General features: G+C 47.4%; 1 protein-coding gene across 4 annotated transcripts in view; it reads right to left on the reverse strand.

Moving 5' to 3' along the window:
* LOC121863505 (ETS-like protein pointed) overlaps positions 1–18,584 on the reverse strand; it is a 162,190-nt gene that overhangs the window by 38,127 nt on the left and 105,479 nt on the right. For all 4 annotated transcript variants that reach the window (XM_042362179.1, XM_042362178.1, XM_042362182.1 and 1 more), the window contains one exon: positions 2,105–2,305. In XM_042362179.1, coding sequence (XP_042218113.1) covers positions 2,105–2,305 — 201 coding nt within the window. The remainder of the gene's footprint in view (positions 1–2,104; positions 2,306–18,584) is intronic.

Genomic DNA, 18,584 nt, shown 5'->3' on the forward strand with positions numbered 1-18,584 from the left:
TCCTCCTTCTTCGCATTAATACTCACACGGTAAAAATAATAGACTTGTAACAATAATAAATCCCTTCAATGATAACAATAAGGAAGTTATATTTTTTCCCGATCCAAACATCCCGTGAAGATTGAAATAAATTGAATAAAGATAAATAAAAGTAAATAAAAAGTTGTATTGGGAGGTGAAGTGTGATATTTCAGGGTGAGGAAAGTGAGGCAGGTGAGGAGAGTGAGATACGAGTCTTGTTTCACAGGTAATGACTTACAGTGAGGAGGACATCCCCCCTCAGGCCAACCAAGACTTAGGTTACATATCTAATAAGTTGTCAAGACGTAGACACTTAGGAGGTGAGGTGCCGGGCCCTACACACACACACACACACACACACACACACACACACACACAGAAGGAAGGAACTGAACTGAACAACTTCGTGGGTGATAATAACAAGTACGAACAAAACACAACAGTTAGGTTAGGTTAAGTTAACATTAGGTTGTTTATTTATCACGTGGTATAACCTGGGGTGCTTAATCTTCAGGTAATCCCAAATATTTGATTCTAGTCCCTATCACCTATCAGCTAATGCAACTCTTCCTGATTCACATACACACACATGTGCGGTCACACACACACGCTTACTAAGTACATGCACATACACGTACACATACGCATACAAACAAACACTGTCCACCTTAAGGCCGGTGTTATCAGCAGTTTGTTTGGTGTTGTTTACTTTATCCTTGTTGGAGGTGGGAGATCAAAAGCCGCCGACCGGACCTGTTTACGGAGTCACTACACCGCCCGCGACGCGACAACCACCATCGCGGAAACCATTGGGGCGAGGAAATGGGTGGACCCGGAGAGACCATGGACGGGGACGGGGCATGATGGACCACGGGGCATCGCAGTGGCCCATGAAGGGATCACTTAGGACCACAAACGGGCATTAGGTGTTGACGAATCAAACAAGAGAAGGTGCTGTAGAGTGACGCCACAAAGACGATGGAGTACCACAAGGGGAGTGACAGAGACCCGAGAAGACTGAGGCGTTGGTGACAAGGCATCATGCTGGAGGGTTAGGTTAGGTTAGGTTAGGTTAGGCTAGGTTAGGTTAGATTGTCCATATCACGATGTTCAATTCCTCCAACAAACTCCATTTCCTTCACAAACCTCAGAAGACAGTACCAACATACCAGATACTTCAGTCCTCACAGGGGATCAGTTTACAGAGTTTAGACCACCTTTAGAAAGCCTCATGTACAGAGTCAAGGTTCATTAACGCCAGCAACGCCAGCAGTAATCCTCACAGCCAACACCAACACCTGACACCTGTTGAGATTTACCTTTATAGTGCAGTTACATTGTTTACTCTATAGTGATCGGAACATAAAAGCGACTCCTTAACCAGAGGAAGATTAGAGGTGCAGGTAGCATCCATTTAACTCGGTCATGTTACCCATAGTGATGGTGTCCGTCTCTTTCTCAAGTCTTCTCACGATGGCGTTTTCCAGATGGGTCGAGTTGACGTCACGATTACATGTCACTTACTGCACAACGATTCTCAATTTGACGATTTAACCTAACCTAACCTAACCTAAAATGCTAAATCCTACATATTGTTTCTTTCTCTGGCAACTGAACATTGTATACCGACTGTACTAAAGGAATTATCCGCTGAATATTAACTAACCTTCCCGGGAAACTGTGGCCTTGAGTTCTAATTGCCGATGACATGCAAATTGTGACTTCACCTTTCCGGAAGTACCACAGCAACACACATTGATATTTTCTGGAGGAAATGAAACAACAATTGGCTCTGGTGATGAGGTCGAGGTGGTCTTTGTGTACATCAGTGGCTGGAGGAAATGAACAACGGTAGATCGACCTTTCTGGAGGAACTGAAGTTGTACCTTTACACACACACACACACACACACATACACACACACACACACACACACACACACTCTGCCTTCTTCGTCTCTTAGGTACAGTGACTTACCTCATTGGAACCAGATTATTAAGTTCCTCAAACCCTGACCTGGAGTATGACTTGAAGGACTTGTGAACACCCCCCCCCCAAGTTAAGGACTAGCCCCAGGACTCACCTTTCTGGAGGAACTCGAGGTGCTGCCATAGTATGTCCCCCATGAAGGGCGGGGTGCGGGCGAGGAAGGAGTCACGCCCCATCCCCACTAAGTCACGCCCTTTCATCTGAAACTCGTGGACAGACACTCCCTCGAGACTGAAGTCCTTGATCGCCCACATCAGCCACTGCCTTACGTGGTCCTCTGACCATTGTTTGGGATCTGAAAGTAAACAAAATATCCTTCGTTAGTAGAGAATATATGTGTTGGTGGAGAGAGAGAGAGAGAGAGAGAGAGAGAGAGAGAGAGAGAGAGAGAGAGAGAGAGAGAGAGAGAGAGAGAGAGAGAGAGAGAGAGAGAGGCAGAAAAATAAACAGAAACACAGTAAGAGAAAGAGAAAAAAAACATATTTGGTTTCGTCAGGGCGTGCACAATTAATACCTACTCCCTACCTGGTGAGGAGAGAACAGCATTAGCACAGGTAAGGTAAGGTAAGGTAAGGTAAGGTAAGGTAAAACACTAAATTTGTGGCCGACTATAATCCCCCTTAAAAGTCTACGGTAAATGACTGCGTTCTCTTATATCTAACTGAGGTAGAAAAATTTCTAGAATCTCTCGCCTTGAAGGAGAGGAAAGGTGAAGAAAGGAGAGTTTGTGAGAGAGGGGAGGGGGAGGAAGAAAGAAAGGAATAAACGAGGAGAGGGGAGGGAGGGAGAGAGAGGAAGATAGAGGAATTGGGAAGATGGAAGAAAGGAGAGGCAGGGATAAGTAGGGAGAGGGGGGGATAAGTAGAGAGAGGGGGGGATAAGTAGGGAGGGAGAGGGATAAGTAGGGAGAAGCAGGGAGAGGGAGAGAGAGAGAGGGAGAGGCAGGTGAGAGGATCGGCAACTCTTTCCTAATATTAACGTCCATCACATTGCCACTCTCTTATGGGATAATGGCACCGCCGCTACAGTGTCATTATGGTGCCACTACAGTGTCATTATGGTGCCGCTACAGTGCCAATACGGTGCGCCACAGTGTCATTATGGTGCTGCCTGCCACATGCCGCTACAGTGTCATTATGGTGCCGCTACAGTGCCATTATGGTGCCGCTACATTGTATTATGGTACCGCACAGTGCCATTATGGTGCCGCTACAGTGCATTATGGTGCCGCTACAGTGCCATTATGGTTCCTCTACAGTGCTAACATAGTGCCATTCCGAGGTCAATCTAGTAACACACCACACCACCACAACCTCCCTCATGACACACACACAACCGTCGACCGCATTTAACCACCGCATGCGGTCTCTGTCGACACTCTCGACAAATTATCCGCACTTGATAATGGCATCTATGTGGGTTTGGTGAAGTGATACGTGTATGTGGTCGGTCTGTCTGTCTGTCTGTCTGTCTGTCTGTCTCTCTGTCTGTCTGTCTGTCTCTCTGTCTGTCTGTCTGTCAGTCTGTATCTGTCCTGTCAGTCTTTCTACCTACCTACCTACCTCTCTCTCTCTCTCTCTCTCTCTCTCTCTCTCTCTCTCTCAGTAAACAAATAAAGTAATTCTATGTATAAATTATTCACGTGTGACTCTGGGAATAAATAAATAAATACATTATTATCTCTCTCATCTGTGGTCACTACCCTCATGGTGGGGGTCGTCCCCTCTCTCCCCTCTCACCTCTCCCTCACTCAGTAACTCTCACTCTCTCACTCACTTACCACTTACTCATCACCTTCACTCACTCACTCCCTCACTCAGTAACTCTCACTCTCACTCACTCAATTACTCACTTATTACCATGAGTTGATCTCAATAGTCGACTAACCATCACCACTATCACCATCATCACCACTACCCTCATCACCACTACATCCATCACCACCACCCTCATCACCACCATTATTACCACCACTACCACCATCACCACTACCCTCTTCCCTCCTCCTCCCTCCCACCACTACCCTCACCACCCACAGCACCAATGAACACACACACACACACACACACACACACACACACACACACACACACACACACACACACACACACACACACACACACACACACACCAAAACTTCCTTAGATGACATAAATCCAACTCAAATAACTCCTACATACTCTACATCAACAACCACAACAAAGATGGCGCCGAAAGGACTCTGAGACTCTACCATACCCACAAGAAAGTTCCCACGCCATAGTGAAGAGGGGGGAACAATTGTAAGAACGGAATTAATATTCAGACGACCACTATTGTCACAGATTACAATTATAAATACGATTGAGAGGGAGAGAGAGAGAGAGGGTGGTGCAGGAGGCGCAGGGTGAGGGGAGGGAGGAGGCATGCAGGGTGAGGGGAGGGGGGGGGGAAGGAGTGGGGAGGTACGCAGGGTGAGGGGAGGGCGGGTACGCAGGGTGAGGGGAGAGAGAGGAAGGAGGGGAGGTGTATATGACAGGAGGAGAGGTGCCAAGGAGAGGGAGGAGGTGTGGGTATGTAGGGGTGAGGGGAGAGGGGTAAACAGGAGGGGGGAAATGAGGGGATAGGAAGGGGAGAGGGGTAGACAGGGATAAGGAAGGGGAGATGAAGGGCGGGGCGTACAGAGAGAGAGAGGAGGGGAGGAAGAAGAGGGGGAAGAGGGGAGGGGGAGGGGAGGAGGAGGAGGAGGAGGAGGGTATACGGGCATGCGTACCCTCGTATTCAAATGAGAGGGGAAATGACCCCGGTAGTACGCGTACAGCCGGTGTTTCCCCCACCACGACCCGTCACAGTGGTCAAGTTTCTCATCAGGGAAGTTTGATCAGAAAGTCAACCAAGGAATAGTTTGATTCATGGGAGGAGAGACCGGTGAGGGGAATTCTGATCAACGAGGGGAATGATCAGATGAAGTGTACCTTAAAGAAACAGACAAACAAGTCAAAGCAAGGCTGGTGGTGCGGGGGTTAAGCTATTGTGTACTGGTTGTGTGTGTGTACGGGGGTGAGGGGGTGAGGGGAGGAGGTGAGGGAGAGTGAGGGGGTGAGGGGAGGGGTGAACAGGTGAGGGGAGAGTGGGAAGGTGAGGGGAGGGGTGAAGAGGTGAGGGGAGGGGGAGGTAAGGGGAGGGGTGAGGAGGTGAGGGGAGAGGGGAGGTGAGGGGGAGGGGTGAAGAGGTGAGGGGAGAGGGAGTAAGGGGGGTGAAAAGGTGAGGGAGAGGGGAGGTGGGGAGGTGAGGGAGAGTGGAGAGGGGAGGGGTGAGGAGGTGAGGGGAGGGGTGAGGAGGTGAGGGGAGAGGAGGTGAGGAGAGGGGAGGTGAGGAGGTGAGGGGAGAGGGGGAGGTGGGGAGGTGGAGGTGGAGGTGAGGGGGGAGGGGAGGTAAGGAGGGGGAGGTGAGGGGAGAGTGGGAGGTGGAGGGGAGGTGAGGAGGTGAGGGGAGAGGAGGAGAGAGGAGGAGGAGGGGTGAGGAGGAGGGGAGGGGTGAGAGGAGGGGGAGTGAGGGGAGGTGAGGGAGAGTGAGGTAGAGAGAGAGGGAGAGATGAGGGGATATACCGGAGCCCTAAGAGTTCACTAATTATACTGTGATCTATACAATTCAAAGTCTGTTGTGCTATTGTGTCTGTCTTTCCATCTGTCTGTCTGTCTGTCTGTCTGTCTGTCTGTCTGTCACCCCATCTGTCAATATAAATATAAAATCGCCACTTTCCCCCACACACACAACAACAACAACAACAACTATATCAAGAATTTAGTGACTTAAGAATATAGTTGATCCTGAGGTACCAACGAGAGAGAGAGAGAGAGAGAGAGAGAGAGAGAGAGAGAGAGAGTGTGTGTGTGTGTGTGTAAATAGAAACAAGAGAGAAGTGGTAAAACGAATAATGAAGGACAATGAAAGGGAGGGAGGTAGAGGGCCTTTATTAACCCCCCCACCCTCCCTCCCCCTCTTCCCTTCAACCTCATTATAACAATTAAACAGTAACAATTGCTCTCGGTAAGGACCATCAAGACAAGTGCCACCAACGACCTCCCCGTCAAACAAAGGCTTAAAGACCTCGACTACCACTACGTCACATAAACCCACGTAAATCTAATACCAACATCGACCTTATTGACGAGTGTTAGATGACCTCCTCTTGACCCCCACAGAGACCCCTAAGAGAGAGGAAGAGAGAGAGAAAGAGAGAGAGAGAGAGACTTGAACTAGAGGGAACCCAAAGTGAGATAGGGTCCAATGAGAGAGTGTGAGAGAGAGAGTGTGAGAGTGTGAGAGAGAGTGAGAGAAAAACAAATTAAATTAAAGAAAAATGTTACAAGTGTAGGCGACGGATTTACATAGACTCAAGAGGTTCTAGGGAAAGGAAAATTGAAGGGAATTTCGCCTCGATGACCAAGAAAAGATTCCCTGTTGTTTAATTCCCCTCCCCCATCTCCTCCTCCCCCTCCCGACCCCCCTCCCCCTCCCCCGACCCCCTCTCCAGGAGTTCTTGAAACAATCGTCACGGAAGTAGCGACTTGTGAGAACAAATACAGACATACACACAAACACTAGTGGGTAATAATGGTCAGGTCACTGTGGGAGAGGCGCTGGGAGAGGAATGGGAGAGTAGGTTACATGTTAATTATACCTAACCTAACCTAACCTCATCTAACCTAACCTAACCTAACCTAACCTCATCTAACCTAACCTAACCTAACCTAACCTAATCTAGAATATTAGGATTGGAAAAACTTGAGAGAGAGAGAGAGAAGTTTTTTTGGGGGAAGGAGGAGGAAAAGTAAGAGAATATACGAGTTGAGTCACCTGCCCACCAGCCCCCACGGACCACCAGCTAACATACAGGTGTGAGCGGACATATATGAAAGCTAATTATTACCTGTTTGTCGTGAGGTCACATAGTGTTGTGTGTCACCCTACTTACTAACACACACACACACACACACACACACACACACACACACACACACACACACACACACACACACAGTCACTTTCTAAACAATAACACAAGAACACAACAAACCAGCCAGGGTTGTCGCGATCTGTTATCTATCTACAATGTTATCACTTAAAAGGAAAAAAAAAAGAATGTAAAATACAAGACGTAAGGAAAAGTCGTGCAGTTTCGTAATGCTGACGGCAGGCAATGATATCATGTCACTTATAAAGAGCGATAAGTGTGGGTGGTGATGTTGTAGTGTGTTGTTTGTAAGTATGTGGATGAAAATTGGAGTGAGAGAAGTCCAGTGTAGCTACGTGTTTAGTAAGAATATTAACATGGCGTCTTTTCCTTCACATCTACTAAGAATATTAACATGGCGTCTTTCCTTCACATCTACTAAGAATATTAACATGGCGTCTTTCCTTAACATCTAGTAAGAATGTCAACATGGCGTCTTTTCCTTCACATCTAGTAAGAATATCAACATAGCGTCTTTTCCTTCACATCTACTAAGAATATTAACATGGCGCCTTTTCCTTCACATCTAGTAAGAATGTCAACATGGCGTCTTTCTTTCACATCTAGTAAGAATGTCAACATGGCGTCTTTCCTTCACATCTAGTAAGAATATTAACATGGCGTCTTTTCCTTCACATCTAGTAAAAAACATAAATATTGACCTTTTCACGTCTAGGAAAGATGTAAACAGATTAATGTGAAGATTTAATCTAATAATTAACAAGAAACCAAACACGAAGCTTAATATTGTGTCACGGTCAACCAAGCACATACATGTATTTATTGAAAATTTGATCATTCTTCTTAAATTTTCCTTTTTCTTCTACCTTAACTTCTCCCCATTTCACTATAATTAACCTAAAATCCCTCTTCTTAATTACCTTAATGCTTGTATTTTCACCTCTATCCTCTTTCCTCATCCACTACCCCCTCCCTTAACACCATCACCCCTTTCTCTTGTCCACTACCACCACCACCATCATCCCCTCCCTCGTTCCATTAACCCCCCCCCCAACAGTCCACCACCCCCACCTCGTCCAGGGCATCTGGTGGCGGTGGCAGTGAAAAGTTCGTTAATACATTCAATTGTTGGACGATATTGTCAGCTGGACAGTAGCCACCACCAGAAGCCTTGGGACGCCTCGGCACACGATACCTCCCTCTCAAAATCTTCAAAGAAATCGAACTTAATCTGTGTTTACGCCTCATTACGGTGTTAATAATGAGTGGTAGTGAGTTAAGGAATAGATATGTGAAGGAGGGTATAGGTAGTGAGGGAGGGTAGGGTGAGGTAAAGTGAGGTAGAGTGAGGTAAGGTAGGAAGGAAGGTGGGACGAAGAGGGTTCTCGAGACGGTGTAGAGCGTGGAGCACCTGGCGGCCGTGATGCTCTCCTCCCACCAAGGCCTTCTCTTCCCTCCCTCAGTCCCTCCCCCCCTCCCCACCTCCTCACCTCCTTCACTCACGTCATACACACACACACACACACGGACCCACCACACATGTATACACCACTCAGGGTTATCTACTTGTGTGTGTGTATACGTAGAGGTGTATGGAGAACTTAAGGGTGTATAAATGTAAGGTGAAGGATGAAGGGTGAGGGACAGCAGTGGGCGGCAGCTGCGGTCAACATGTGTGTGTGTGGCAGCTGGCAGGCACGTGTCTCGCCAACGGCAGGTGCCCGGCAGGTACACACGCGCACATGGAACCTACACGCACACATTTCGAGCTACACGTACACGAGAACAAGAAGTGAAAAAGACGTTCATGTGTACGTTTTAAAGTAGACGATGCGACAGTCACAGTTGTTATATAGTAACATCTAGACGTTCATAACAATAACATGCAACATATAGATTAGATTAGTCTTCAAGTTAATCTAGTGTGTATTTTTTTAAGTAGTGTTAACAGAAGAGTAATCACACACACACACGCACACACACACACACACACACACACACACATACACACACACACACAGGACAGATGCTACATACAGACTGCAGATAGACACTTGGGAGGTGGAGACGGGTGTCTAGAGACGGTACGCTAGACAGGTGGTGTTCTGGGGACAGACTTGGGGGGGGTGGGGGGGTGTGAGGGGGTATGGAGGGGTGGAGAGGGGTGTGAAGGGGTGGAGGAGTGAGGGGTGGAGAGAGGTGGAGAGAGGTATGAGGGGGTGAGGAGGAGGGAGAGGGGTGGAGGAGGTGAGGGGGGTGGAGGAGGTGAGGAAGTGGAGAGAGGGGTGAGAGAGGGGTGGAGAGAGGGGTGGAGAGGGGTGAGGGGAGGAGAAGGTGTGAAGGTGTGGAAAGAGGGATGGAGAGAGGGGTGGAGAGAGGTGTGAGGGGGTGGAGAGAGGGGTGAGGGGGAGGAGAAGGTATTGTTGATGAGATTTGTTTGTTCTTTAATTAGTTTTTCATTGGTGAAGAAGATGAAGAAGGGGAAGAACAAGAACAGCAAGACCAACAAGAACAGAAACAAAACAACAACAACAACAAGGACAAGGACAAGAAGAATGGGAAAAAGAAAAAAAAGACCAAGAAAAAAGTAAATCACAAGAAAATATAAATTAAACCGAAAAAGAAAATGGATGAAAATTGTCACGAAAAAGACAAACTTTTTAGTCATATAGAGAGAAAGATTTTAAGGTCTCTAACACCCTGTGAGAGACATTTTGAGGTCTCTAACACCCTGTGAGAGACATTTTAAGGTCTCTAACACCCTCTGAGAGACATTTTAAGGTCTCTAACACCCTCTGAGAGACACTGAGACACATTTTGAAGTGTTTATCACCACCTGAGAGATACTTGAAGGTCTCTAACACCCTCTGAGAGACAATTCCAAGTTCCTACCGCCATCTTCTTCCCCCACAGAGCAATGTCCTGAGAATGACGTCAATTATGATGGTAATGAGGAGGGGAGGAGGAGGAGGAGGGCTAATTATATGCTATTAATTATCATATCAAGATAAATAGTCAAGTGAAATCGGTTCTTCTTATTTGTTAAATATACATCGTTAACAGTCAAGAGTGAAGCTGAGAGGTGAAGGTGAGGTGAGTCTCCTTGATGATGATGATGATGATGATGATGATGATGATGATGATGATGATGATGGTGGTGGTGGTACTACTACTATACTACTACTACTACTACTAATAATAATAATAATAAACAATGGTCTCCAGGTATATTCAGTAGGTCTCTGAATCTACAGGTCAAGTCTACAGGTCTCTGGTGTTTACAGGTCAAATCTATAAGACTCTGAGGTCTATAAGGCAAGTAAATCTATACAGGTCTACCAGTCTAAAGTAAACTCTGGTCTACAGGAGGTCTGAGCCAGCCCCTCCCAGCCCCCCCACACAGGTCCCAAGAGGTGGACTAGTGAGCTACCTGGTCCTCCTCATTAGGGTATCCCAGGTGATCCCATTTACACGTTGGGATCATAAACAAACACTCCTCACCGTACCTCATATCCCAAGGGGGTCCCAGCACCCTCCCGGGAGTCATATAGCTCTTGTGGGATTGTAATTGAGATGGAGTGAGAGAGTAAGATGGAGGGAGGGAAGGAGAGAGAGATGGAGGGAGGGAAAGAGAGAGTAAGATGGAGGGAGGGAAGGAGAGAGAGATCGAGGGAGGGAAGGAGAGAGAGATCGAGGGAGGGAAGGAGAGAGAAATCGAGGGAGGGAAGGAGAGAGTAAGATGGAGGGAGGGAAGGAGAGAGAGATCGAGGGAGGGAAGGCGTAAGAGAGAGAAGCCGAGGGAGGGGATGTAGAAAGGAGAGGCTTATTATTATTATTATTATTATTATTATTATTATTATTATTATCATTAATGATCTCAGTCTGGCCAACTAGTCGGGTTTGTTCATAAAATATATATAATACGCACTAATGACGACTGATGATATTAATAAAAAAGCAAAAAAGAAAAAGAACGCCACAAAAAATATTTATTTCTATGAATGAAAATCAAATAAAATCCCAAAACCGGTCAGAAAATATATTAATAAAATCCCTCAAGTAAAGAGAAGAAGAGTTAGTGGTCCGTGTGGCTTACTTTACCTGGCGAGGTAGGAGGTGTAGCAGCGCCACAATTAGCGTCACCTTTATTCCAACTAATTGGTGTATTTACCTGGGCTCAGGACCCAGGTGCTGCGGCCACTAACAGGCCTTTATCTTATACGCCGCTACCCGTCCCCACCCGGGCCTCCTCCAGCGCCTCCTGATAATCTCCTTCAGCCGCGGCCAGTGAGTCTCAAGTTCTCTGCCCTGCTGGAGATGCACGATAACCTCGCAACTGAGATAATAATGGTGTTTACATGAGCGGCCACGTGCGTTTGGGGGACTGGAGGCGAGGCCGCCATTTTGTTTGGCAGGTCCAGACGGGCTGGGTGGCGGGCAGCCAGCTGGAACACGCGCGCTCCCGGCCACCGACACATCAACCCGTCTGAACCCTACCCATGGACGTCCCCACTTCATTATGGACTGAATTTAAATCTTTTTAACCTTCCTGCCAAGGACTGAGCGGTGTATCATGACGAAGTTGGGAGAAATGACAAGAAATAAATGAAGAGAAATTATCAGGACTGAGAACCGTGTCGGAAGAAACACGGACGAGTGGCGACAAGAAAGGCCTTAGTGGCTGAGGTCTCTTGGGCAAGGTTTATGCCCATCTGGAATGGAGACGCCAGCATCCTTATCTCTTTGACGCTGGAGACACATACAAAAAGTGATTCACGGAACACATAACGCTCACGCCCTTAATGCTCTGAGGAATGGTAAAAGAAAAAATGAAATACAAAACAATGGATCACGACACGTTCCTATTGGTCGAGCGGCGGCACGTGTTGTGCTGTTACAGAGCTCACTGTCAGCAACACCGTGCTGTCAGCCTGTGTTACTGTATGCGTGTTTCACCCAATGTCACTCTGTGCGTACTGACCGACGTACATAAGTGCTGTGTGTGTGTGTGTGTGTGTGTGTGTATTTGCAAGCACGAATGTATACAAACAAGTACAGTAGACGCCGGTGTGCATGTACACTTGGACGCACCGGACCATCACTAGCCAGGGAAGATACACACACTACTGATATGTTCCTCCGCCGTGACCACACTCCTACACACACCCTCAGTATGTTCCTCCGCCGTGACCACACTCCTACACACACCCTCAGTAGCACCCACCAGCAGGAACATTAAAAAAACGTATCTTGTTTTATCTCCTGACGGGGGAATGAAAAGACGTGTCCAGTTATTGTTGAGTCTTGGTGCAGGTATAGTGGCACCTGGGGGTGGTCCTGGAGGGTGGCACGATACACCTGGTCTGGGTGGCACATTAAAGAGGCCGAGGGGTGGCCGGGTATATCAGCTGTTTGTATAATTGTCGCCGCTGCCTATTGTTCCAGCTACCTGACGTTGCCTAATTACCCCAAGTGCACCGTGCCGCCACTACCTGGCCCGCGCCCGCTGCCCACCTGCCACGCCACCACCTCTTCCACGTCTCCCACTACAACCACCCACGACACTGTTAATGTGTGTACTTGGTTCTATATTACTTGCGTCTGAGGTTAGTTTAGGTTAAGTTACGTTAGGTTAGGTTAGGTTAGGTTAGGTTAGGTTAGGTTACGTTAGCTTAGGTTAGGTTAGAGGCACCAACGGGGACCAGAAACACTTATTCAAAGCGACAGACGTCCTCAGTCTGAGCCCCTCCCTTTAAAACATTTTTAAATGACATGCACAAACGCCCACAGAAACGCCCATGCACGCACACTCAAGCAAACCGCACGCGATACACACATACACAAAGATATCACGTGAAAGCTATACATCACTCCGTTACACCTCCGTGATATGCAACGCAAAAAAAAAATACATCTGGTTCAAGGCTTCGACAGCAACTACACGTCTGAGCTCACCGCGATGAGACATATATTCCACAGTATTTTTTTTTAAGAACAAAGACTAAAATAGACACTAAGAAACAAGACCCAAGAGACGTATTTACAAAACCTAGAGGTCTTCCGGCGGCCATCAACACCCCGATGTGAGTGTGGAGCTCGCCCTGACCTTTTCTCCAGAAGTGGATATTGAAGTATCATTAGACAGATGTACTGAAGCTGAGAAGGAGGAGATTATAAGTCCAGTGACATTTCAAAGGAGGAGGAAAACCGGTTGTTGAAATTGGACTATGACGACAGTTCATTGATTTATTATAGCATCTAGTGCCTGGTCCATCACGGTCTAGTGCCTGGTCCATCACGGTCTAGTGCCTGGTCCATCACGGTCTAGTGCCTGGCCCCTCGCGGTCTAGTGCCTGGTCCATCACGGTCTAGTGCCTGGTCCATCACGGTCTAGTGCCTGGCCCCTCGCGGTCTAGTGCCTGGTCCATCACTGGTCCATCACTGTTAGTGCCTGGTCCATAGTGCCTGGCCCCCAGCGGTCTAGTGCCTGGCCCCTCGCAGTCTAGTGCCTGGTCCATCACTGTCTAGTGCCTGGTCCATCACGGTCTAGTGCCTGGCCCCTAGCGGTCTAGTGCCTGGCCCCTTTGTGGTCTGTTCATCTGGTCTAGTGCCTGGCCCCTCGCGGTCTAGTGCCTGGCCCTCGCGGTCTAGTGCCTGGTCCATCACGGTCTAGTTCCTGGCCCCTTTGTGGTCTAGTGCCTGGCCCATCGAGGTCTAGTGCCTGGCCCCTCGCGGTCTAGTGCCTAGCCCGTCGAAGTCTAGCGTCTGGTCCGTCTCAGTCTATACTGGTGTCTGGTCCGTCTCAGCCTTGTGTCTGGTCCACCACGCCGCCCGGGACAGTAGAGGCACACGTCAACGTTGCAGGAGACGGCCCTGGGTAGTGATCTCTGCTGCCTGGCTGTCGACACCTTCTTTGTGAGGTAAGTGTGTGTGGTGTGAGGAGTCTCCCTCACTCAAGTGCCTGCACCGCCCCGTCCCAAGTTTGTTTACCTTGACCACGCGCAAGATGCTACTCGTCCACACCCCTACACCTCCACTCCCTACACCCACACCCCCACTCACATCCCCACCCTACACTCCCACCCACCACCACCCCAACATCCCCACCCCACCCCCACTTACACCCCACCCTACCCCCCACCCCCACCCTACACCCCACCCCGACCCCCACCCACACCCCCACTCACACCCCCACTTACATCCCCTACACCATATCCATACACCCTAAACCTTGCCCACAATCCCTACACCCTAAACCTTGCCCACAATCCCTACACCCTACTTACACCTACTGCTGTGCCATATTTGTTTACAAATCTGCCAATTACTTGCTTGACAACAATTATTTCCAGTTCCGGAATAATCAGAGATACAACTTAAGGCACCCAGAGCTACTAAGACCACCCCCTATGCGCTCCTCTCAGTCCCAGACCCCATAAAATATCACAGTGTGAAGGTGTGGAACAACTTACACCCACCCATCCGAGCAAAGACTACGCTCCCTTCCATTAAATCATCTCTAAAAAATATCTATTGTCTAAGTATTAATATTTGTTTGGATTACCTACTGTATATATCTGCTTTTATTGTACCATCAAAACCGTTTTATCAGAAATTATCATGTAAATAGATAAGAAATTACCATTGCAAAAAATATATTTGCCAACTAGACAATCCTGACAGCTCTGTCCTCTTGTTCAACCTTAATCCAACCCATGTTGTACTGCTCCCCTCCCTTGTCATATTTATGTTTCTCAAATTTTCACTGTAAATTATGTATATACTTATAATATAAATGTAAAAAAAAACATAAAATAAATAAATACCAAAGTGATAACCGTGGTAACGTGTACTTATTACCACCATGCTATTGTACTATTCCAGATGACACTAAATGTTACATAATACTTCCTTGAGATAAATGTACAGTATATATCAGGTGCCTCAAAGAGAGCTCAGGTTCTCAACTAGCTCAGCCATGTTAATATTGTTATTATTATCCACTCTGTATCTGTGTTTTTAACGCTAAATAAACTGTTTCAGTGTCAATATTCCTCTTTACACCCTACCCTCTACTTCACCAAGAGCCACCCACGCTAACCACTGCCAAGATGCCAGTGTCCGACAGTGACCCGCCATGGCAGAAAGTGTTACGAAGAACATAAAGTACCATAGAGGAAGTAGTAGTAACAATAATAATAATAATAATAATAATAATAATAATAATAATGATAATTTACGGTATATATCTCAAAATGTATGTATGTATGCATGTATGTATGTATATATGTATGTATGTATGTATGTATGTATGTATGTATGTATGTATGTAGACAACACTGCCTCCAAAAACCACATTTATACTAAGTACGTTCACATTTTTGCAATGATTTAAGGCAAGCGTAATGAAGTGTGTGTGTGTGTGTGAGAAGGTCGTGCTCTGAGCGTGAGTGTGTGGGGTCGTGCTCTGAGCGTGAGTGTGTGGGGTCGTGCTCTGTGTGTGAGGGTGTGAGGGGGTCGTGCTGTGTGTGTGTGTGTGGGGGGGTGAAGGGTCGTGCTGTGTGTGTGTGTGTGAGGGGATCGTGCTGTGTATATGACAGAGAGAAGGGAGGAGGGAGGGTCGTGAAGGGTACACTCACCAAGATGGCGTCAAGCCGCAGGTCGTTGAGGAGGAAGGTGGGCCACCGGGAGAGGTCTTGACCACTACTTTGTCTGAGGTGTTTTATGGTGCTTCAACACTATAGCCTTCCTCCCCCACTGGCCTCTTCCCTCTCCCACTGGCCTCCTCCCTCACCCACTGGCCTCCACCATCATGTCCTCCCTCCCCTACTCTCCCTTTACCCCTCAACCTTGCCTGCCTGTCCCTTTGTTTCACCCTAACACCCTAAATAAATCAATAAATAATACCATAAAATAATAAACATACTAATATACATTTACCAACACCACGTTACTAATCCACATGATACTAAATGTTACATAATACTTCCTTGAGATAAATGTACAGTATATATATCAGGTGCCACTAAGAGGTCTCAGGCTCTTACTTCTCTGTAGCTCTACCATTACCCTCCTCCCTCCCTCCTTGTCCCACTGCCCTCCACTCTCCCCCCACTGCCCTCCGCCTTCCCTCCCTCCACCGAGTAAGTAGTTAGCAAAATTGTCGTTGTTTTTGTGTTCGCTCGATGTTTTAGAGAGTCAATGCTAAAAAGATATACATTATAATGAAGAGAAAAAAAGAGGGATATTTCTTTTTATGACTCACGTTTCTGTTTTGACTGAGGTTAGGCCGCCACCTTTATGATACCGTCGCCACCTGGTAATGACTCTACCTGTACTAAATGAAAATCTGTACCTGTACTTAATGAAATCTGTACCTGTACTTAATGAAAATCTGTACCTGTACTTAATGAAATCTCTACCTGTTCTTAATGAAAATCTCTACCTGTTCTTAATGAAAATCTCTACCTGTTCTTAATGAAAATCTGTACCTGTACTTAATGAAATCTCTACCTGTTCTTAATGAAAATCTGTACCTGTACTTAATGAAAATCTGTACCTGTACTTAATGAAAATCTGTACCTGTACTTAATAAAAATCTGTACCTGTACTTAATGAAAATCTGTACCTGTACTTAATGAAAATCTCTACCTGTTCTTAATGAAAATCTGTACCTGTACTTAATGAAATCTCTACCTGTTCTTAATGAAAATCTGTACCTGTACTTAATGAAATCTCTACCTGTTCTTAATGAAATCTCTACCTGTACTTTATATTTCAATTGTTCTGACTATTACTGAATCTAAATTGTTATGGGAATGTTGGTTGGTGTAATAGAGAGATGGTGGTTGGTGTAGTGGAATGGTGGTTGGTGTAGTGGGGTGGTGGATGCGGCAACAAGGAATGTATAGTGAATGTGATGTTGATATCTGTCCATCATCACACCTGTCCATCACACACCTGTTAACACCACACCTGTCCATCACCACACCTGTCCATCACCACACCTGTCCATCACCACACCTGTCCATCACCACACCTGTCAACACCACACATGTCAACACCACACCTGTCAACACCACACCTGTCAACACCACACCCTTCCCTCCAATCATTATCTCCACTTTCCTCCTTTCCCACCCACGAACACACCAGTGAAAGAAGGAAGAAGAAGAGGAAGAGGAGGAAGAGGAAAGGAGAGGAGGAGGAGGAGGAGGAGGAGGGGAGGGCGAGGATGGCGACACTTCCAGAAGCCACAATCGGCTTAGCTCGCCGCTGTCGTAAACCGGCAACCATCTTCTCTTCACACCCCCTACACTACCTTACCTTACACTTGACCCCCTCCCCTATACCTTACACTACCATACCTTACACTTGACCCCCTCCCCTATACCTTACACTACCCTACCTAACACTTGACCCCCTCCCCTACACTTATGACCCCTCCCTCACCACACTACAGCCCCGCAACACACACAGGTAACACGTCTTCACTCCTTAATCTTGTCATGATATGTACAATTACCTTTTAACCTCAGGTGCTGGTGTATGATCGAGAGGACATTGATACCTGGTGCTGGGGGTGGCAGAGGTGGTGCTGGGAGTGGTTGGGGTGGTGGTGCTGGGTGGGGTTGTGGTGGTGGTGGTGCTAGGAGGGGTTAGGGTGGTGGTGCTAGGAGGGGTTAGAGTGGTGGTGCTAGGAGGGGTTGGAGGGGTGGTGCTAGGAGGGGTTGGAGTGGTGGTGCTGGGAGGGGTTAGAGTAATGGTGCTGGGAGAGGTTGGAGTGGTGGCAAGACTCATCCCTATCCCAAACTTACCCCCTCCCCACTCCTCCAATAGTGGATAGTAGAACGAACTAAAGAAACCATCCACATATCCACCTACCCAACCCATCCACCTTCTTTCCCTCTCTTCGTTAAAAAAAAGGGCAGTTTCTAACCCGATTTACCCGTGAATGGCTTAGCAGGAGTCTCGAGAGTGTTGTGACCTGAAAGTTGTTTATATGACGGTGTAAAAAAAAAGCCTGTTCATTATATTCCGTCAAGGATGTGTTCTGAGGGTGAGTTATGGAGGGGGAGAGGGAGGTGGGGGTGAGGGGTTAGGTGGGGTGAGGGGTTAGGTGGGGGGTGAGGGAGGGGGTTAGGGGTTGGGTGGGGGTGAGGGGTTAGGTGGGGGTGGGGGTTAGGTGGGGGTGAGGGGGTTAGGTGGGGTGAGGGGGTTAGGTGGGGGTGAGGGGTTGGTGGGGGGGTGAGGGGTTGGGTGAGGGGGGTTGAGGCCACTCTAGAACCTCTCCCCCATCTTCCCTCTACCTCCTCCTTACCTCCATTCGTCCCCCCAAAGCCTCCTTGGTAATGTAACTCAAGTGGGGGAGGGAAGGGGAGGGAGGGAGGAGGGTAGTTTATGGTCTTTGTTTAAATTGTGATGAATTAGGTGGGTTAGTTAATGTTGATGATCTGTGAGTGTGTGTGTGTGTGTGTGTGTGTGTGTGTGTGTGTGTGTGTGTGTGTGTGTGTGTGTGTGCGTGTGTGCGTGTAATTCGGTTGGATTTTTATGCTCGGTAAGGTGGTAAATTTAATGCCAGATAGATAGATATATAGATAGATAGATAGATAGATAG

Source organism: Homarus americanus, unplaced genomic scaffold, assembly GCF_018991925.1.
Source record: "Homarus americanus isolate GMGI-L3 unplaced genomic scaffold, GMGI_Hamer_2.0 scaffold41366, whole genome shotgun sequence".
Lineage (NCBI taxonomy): Eukaryota > Metazoa > Arthropoda > Malacostraca > Decapoda > Nephropidae > Homarus > Homarus americanus.